Below are 6,000 nucleotides of genomic sequence, written 5' to 3' on the forward strand. Positions count from 1 at the left end.
CCCAGCGACTCATCAGCCTGTGGTCCAGCCCCAGTGCCAGCAGCTCCGGCCAAACCAAGAGCCTCAGCTTAGCAAAAACCTCCAGGGGAAAAACTTATTTTGGTGGAAACTCCAGCTGAGACCTGAGGGATGTGAAGGGCCAGTGTGGGAGTCAAAAGGGCAAGGCAACCCCTTGGCTGATGAGAAACCTAACCCAAAGCCCCTGACATGGCCTGGCAGGCTCTGACTGGGGGGTCCCAGCCCTTGCCATCTCCCCACAGACCCCATAGCTTGTCCCCACCACCATCCCTGTCTGCTTCTGCTGGCTCCCAGCTTTGTTGCGTGGCTCTGGGGACAGTGACACAGCAGGGACCAGCCCAGGTACACATCCCTGGTGGATGCTCAGTGCGTGCTGGCTTCTCCTGCCCCCAGTGCCATGCCAGGAGATGCAGGGTGCTGTCCCCTCTCGGGATGCCCCTCACCAGCAGCATGTGATGAGCTCCTCCAGCCTCTTCCCTGTCCCCCCCACGGCTGCTTTGAAGCCCCACAGGCTCTCTCCCTCCCTCCCCCCGGCCGCCGCACACCAAGGGCCACTTTATGAGAAAGCGCAGATAAAAAGCGAGCCATATGTTGTCTGTAATCTCCCAAACCCTCGCTTCAATTACTGCCTCCCCCGAGCCTCCGCCGCCCAGCCTAAGTAAACAAGCCCCTCTGAAAGAGGACCCTGCTTTCCAATTAAAAACGTCCTAACGTTTCTGCTCTCCCTAAATCCTCCCGAGCGAGGAATGTCCTGGCCCCGGCGGCGGGATGTGGGCCCGGCGGGTCGGAGCGGGGGCACGCCGCACAATATCCACAATATCCACAATATCCATCGCCCCAGCCCCTTCCCAGGTGACGTCAGGGCAGCCCCAGACACTCATTAATTTCTCCCCCCTCCTCAGTGGGGAAAGGCTTGAAAGGGAGAGTTAATTAAAAGTAATACCCCGCCAAATCCGGCTTCACTTTTCCTTCTTTCCCTTTGACACTGGGAGGGATTTGGGGAGCAGGTGTTGGCGGGGGGAGGGCTTGGAGAGGCTGCTCTGAGCTGGTTTTCCCCCTTGGAGGGGGTTTGGAGCATCATGGACCTGATGGAGCCCATGAGCCTGTGGCTCTGCCATGCTGGGCTCTGCTCCTCCTGGGCTGGAGGAAAGTGGGGTGCTGACCTCATGCTCGGGTGCAGACGGGTTCAGGCACCAGTTGACATTCCTTCTCCCACGATTTGTAAAAAGGGCTACCTTTCCATCCAAAATTAAACTCCTTCAGCATTCAGGAGAGCCAGCACTGGCTCATAGGGGCCTGGCACTGCAGCAGCAGCAGGAGCTCCTGCTCAGCCCCATCAGCCACCAGAGGCTCCACAGCTTGGGCCTGCCCTCATCAGGGGTCTTACACCTGCTCCAGTGTGGCATCCCTCAGCTGGGACGTGCAAGGGAACATCAGTCTGTCCTTCCTGTTGGTGTGGGAGTGTCATGGGGGTGCTGTGAGTAGGAAGGGAGCTGGAGCAGAGCAAGGCTGTGGTTCCCAGGGCCAGACCCAGCTCCTGGCTCTTTGGGGACTGCCAGCACCAAGAGCTCTCCCTGCCCACTAACAGGGAAGGTTTCCTGGCTGGAGCCCAGGAGAGAGCCCAGTAGTGTGGAGAGGAGAGGTGACTGGTGCCTGAGAGCATTCTTGCTGCTCCTCTGGGATCTTTGCCTCCCCTCACCCTGGAGATCTGCTCCCACCTTTCCCCATTCCCACCTGGGCTGGCGTTGGATTGAAACTTTCCTGCTGTGGGGTTTGACCTGGCCTGTTTTCCCCATGAATTACCCTGAGCCAGGCTCACACTCCCTGGTACATCCCAGAGCCATGGCAGCCCTGGGATGGACTTGGGCCAAGCACAGCCTTGCAGAGCCCGCATCCGTATCCAGCCAGCACCTCAGCTCCATTAGCCCTTCCCAGATGAACACTGGAGGAGCTTTCTGGAAAAGGCTGTAAGTGATTTATAGCTAGCCAGGGGGAAGGTGCTGTCAAACCTGCATCACAGCCCTTCCCACGTGGGCTGAGCAAGCAAGGTCATCAGCAGGGGAGGTGCAGTAAGCGAGGAGAGCTGGGAAGAGGCACTGTCCGCTTTCCCGGAGCAGCTCCGTGCCCTGAGTGGTGGAGAGCAGCAGGGAGATTCACCCCAGTGCCTGGGAATGCGGTGGGGCAGCACATCACAGTGAGTACCTGAGGGGTGGAGGCTGAAAGACTCTGGGTTTCTGTCCAGGGAGATTTAAAACTCCACAGAAAGAAGGAAATAACAGGCAGAAAGGTGCCCCTTATATGTATGAATAAAAGTCTGTGCTCTGAAGGGAGTTGTCCTCCATGGTAGAGCAGGTCAGGACGTGTTTGTGAGGGGTTCTTGAGGGGTTCTAACACGTTGCCCTCTCTGAGCATCCCTGCTCACCCATCCCCCTGACCTCCCCAGCCTGGTCTGCCTGGGAAGAGGGACCCAACCTCTGTCTCCACCTGCCTCCAGGGGCACAGTGATCCCTGACAGCTGCTGGCCCCTCACCTGGATGGTGTGACCTGTCTGTCTCTGTCCAGATGTGTCCCCAGCTGTGGCCTGGCTGGAGATTCCTGTGAAGCAGGCAGAGATCTGGCTCTGGTGGAAGGAAAATCAGCTGTCCCAGGGTTTCACATTGCAGCTGCTTAGACTTTTGGGGAAAAGAAGAACCCAAAAACACATCTGCTGGCTGAGCAGTCACAGACTTCAAGTGCCAGTAGCTCTCCTCCACTCCCAAACCTCAGCTTCTCACATACTCAGAACAAGATCCCCACCAACACCAGCTTGTTTTAAATCTCTCTGATTATTCTGACCATGCTGGAGATGGTGCGTGCCGCCTGTTTTCTGTAAAGGACCTGCTTTTTTTTCATCCTTAGGCAAAAGTGATGATGAGGACAGCATCTGCAAGCTGGGCCAGGCCTCGGGGAAGGGCGCTGAGGACGGGAAAGATCACAAACGGCCCAAGAGGCCACGGACCATCCTGACCACGCAGCAGCGGAGGGCGTTCAAGGCGTCCTTTGAGGTCTCCTCCAAGCCCTGCAGGAAGGTACGGGGAGAAGAGCCCATGCCCAGCTCTTGGGGATGTCCTGGGTTCTGAGCATGGCCTTGCCCTGGCTGATCTGACCCTTCCTGAAGTCCCCCTGGAATGCTGAGTGGGCTGAGAGATGCCGCTGTCGCTTTTCTCTCCAGGTGCGGGAGACGCTGGCGGCAGAGACGGGGCTGAGTGTCCGTGTGGTGCAGGTCTGGTTCCAGAACCAGCGAGCAAAGGTGGGTGCCAGGGGTGCCAGCACCCATTGCCGGGGCTCCCTCCCTCCTGGCTTTGGCCAGGGGATGATTTAATTCTGGTTTTTTCCCAGATGAAGAAGCTCGCCAGGAGGCAGCAGCAGCAGCAGCAGGACCAGCAGAACACACAGCGCCTGAGCTCAGGTACCCCCTCACAATTCAGGTTTCCCCATCTCCCAGCCCTCTCCAGGCTTCGCAGCGGAGCTCAGCCACCCAACAAACATCAGCCAACGACTTGATCTTATCTTGATGTTATCTTGCAGCCCAGTCGAACGGCGGCGGCGGCGGCGCGGGGCTGGAGGGGATGCTGAACCCCTACACGGCGCTGCCCCCGCCGCAGCAGCTGCTGGGCATGGAGCAGAGTGTCTACGGCTCCGACCCCTTCCGGCAGGGGCTCACCCCGCCCCAGATGCCCGGAGACCACATGCACCCCTACGGTAGGGCTCTGGGGATGCTCTCTTCTCCTTTGAAGAGATGCTGGGTTGTGCCGGGGTCCCCTCATCCCCAGAAGCCTTGTGTTACTAATGCCTTTTTCAGGCTTAACTAAAAACAGAGGCCAGACAAAGTTAAAAGAATAAAAGCAGATATTTACTGGAGGAACTTTAGGTACATTAAGGCAGTCAAAAGCCTCCCCAAGGGGCTACACCCAAGATGGACAATGGTCACGAGTTTTTCAGACAATTATAAGTTTGGTCCATTTACATATCAGGGGTTAATCCTCCAATTACAGCTTCAGGTAATGAAGACATTTACCCCCAGTTTGCTCCTCCCCAATTTTATTTTGTTTACACTCTTTGGGGTCTGAAGCTGTGGGGTGTCCTTGAGTTTCAGGCCCAAAGGAATTGTTTGACCAAAATGTGAAGACAGCAGCTGACACTCTGTATGGAGTTCAGAGTTTCAACTAAAGCAGTAGCGGATTTGAAAAACACAAAAGCTAAAATCCTAAGGCATCCCTACAAAATCTGGGGGCACCAGGCACTGTGGAGGTGCTGGAGCAGGCTCTGAACCCCTCCTGTCCCTTCCTTGCTTCCCAAGGTGCCGAGCCCCTCTTCCACGACCTGGACAGCGACGATACCTCACTGAGCAACCTGGGGGACTGCTTCCTCGGCACAGCAGATGCAGGGCCACTCCAGGCACGAGTGGGAAACCCCATCGACCACCTGTACTCCATGCAGAACTCCTACTTCACCTCCTGAGCCCAGCGTGGTCCCCCCAGGAGGGGCCGCGGAGCTCCCGGGGTTGGGAGGGAGGGGAGCAGCTCTGCTGGGATGCCGTCAAATAATGTTGTAGCTTGGGATTCCCAAGGAGCGAGTTAAGTTATGGGTTGCATAGTTTCATGTTTCTCTTAGGAGCCTAGGATTAGGGACAGGAGTGGTTTTTGCAGCTGGCTGGTGGATTTTCAAATTTCAGACGGGGACACGAATTTCTCGTTTCGGCAGGGGGAGGGGGATTCTCCTTGTAGGAGCATCCCAGTGCTGTAGCCCACCTTTAGAAAGAGCAAACTGCTGATCTTCATGGGGAAAGCCTGCAGCATCAGCTGGGCTTTGAAATCTGAAAAGCTGACAACGCTCTGCAGAAACACGAGGGGAAAATGTCGCTGCAGGGTTTTTCCCCCCTCTGTTCCCTCAACCAGTTTGAGTGCCTGCTGCTTAAACATAGGGACTTTTAAGATAGATGTTCCCATGTGAATATAGAGAGCTAGAAACCCCTAGCATTGTCCCTGTCCCCGAGGACGGGGCTGTGTGTGTGGATGTGTGTGTGTGTGGGCACGCACGTGTGTGCGTGCAGAGCCGTGTGGCTGGGAGTGCTGCACTGCACGGCCACACCTGCCAGATTGTATCAACAAAAAGTTTATTTCTAAGTATATCAGAAATTTACTGTACAGCAAAAGTAACTTTATTTTCAGTGTGAACCATATTTAAGGAAATACTCAATGCACTTAAGTTATAAGAGGAAATAATTTTACTTTTTATAAACGTTATGTTTAGGTTGCAAAAGCCCAGTGGCGGGGAAGGAACATCAGTTCATTTCAGGCAACAGGTTTGGGTTTTGGGGTTGGTTATTTTCCGTGTTCTCAGGTTGCCCCACTGGTTTTGAGGTGCAGTTGAAACACAGAGCAGAGCTGGGTCCAGAAACCTGCTTTTTGCCAGCAGACTGATGTGGGCAGCGTGGTGGCCAGCTCCTGTCCCCACTGCTGGACGTGTCCAGGAGGTCAGTGTGGGTGGACGTGCTGGAGCTGGTGGACATCCCAGCCCATCGGGGCTCAGCCATGCTTCTCCACATGCCCTTTCCCTTCCCCAGCAGGTCCCAGCCTGCCTCCACCAGCGACCCCATCCCATATCCTCCAGTCTGGGTGCTAGGCCGGTGTGAGCTGGTGTCCTGGCACTGGGAAACGCTGCAGCCCAAGCCCCCACCCCTCAGGGGAAGTGGAAAGGAGGGACAGCCCTGCCTTTCCCTGCCAGACCTGCGGGAATTTGGGGGAAGTTCTCCTTGGGGTGGAGTCTTCAGGTGGCCCTCACCCCATCCCCACTCTCGTTTTCATGCTTTGTGTCCTTTTGTGCTGCTGTTCACAAGCGATGTAAGCGACAACCCGTAGAGACGTGCAAGTGACTGTGAGGCTGAAAACACTGGCTGGTCGCCGCCGTCCGGTCTGACACTGAATGTAGCAGGGTCTGGAG

At 56.1% G+C, this 6,000-nt stretch overlaps 1 protein-coding gene across 1 annotated transcript in view; it reads left to right on the plus strand.

The window, feature by feature from the left end:
• Nucleotides 1-5,794, plus strand: part of LMX1A (LIM homeobox transcription factor 1 alpha) — a 41,946-nt gene extending 36,152 nt beyond the window's left edge. Inside the window, exons 4-8 of the mRNA XM_064427596.1 lie at nt 2,917-3,086; nt 3,230-3,307; nt 3,397-3,466; nt 3,586-3,759; nt 4,358-5,794. Of these exons, the coding sequence (XP_064283666.1) occupies nt 2,917-3,086; nt 3,230-3,307; nt 3,397-3,466; nt 3,586-3,759; nt 4,358-4,518 (653 nt within the window). The 3' untranslated portion in view covers nt 4,519-5,794. The remainder of the gene's footprint in view (nt 1-2,916; nt 3,087-3,229; nt 3,308-3,396; nt 3,467-3,585; nt 3,760-4,357) is intronic.
• The last annotated feature ends 206 nt before the right edge of the window (nt 5,795-6,000 follow it).

Source organism: Passer domesticus, chromosome 7, assembly GCF_036417665.1.
Source record: "Passer domesticus isolate bPasDom1 chromosome 7, bPasDom1.hap1, whole genome shotgun sequence".
NCBI classification, from domain to species: Eukaryota; Metazoa; Chordata; class Aves; order Passeriformes; family Passeridae; genus Passer; species Passer domesticus.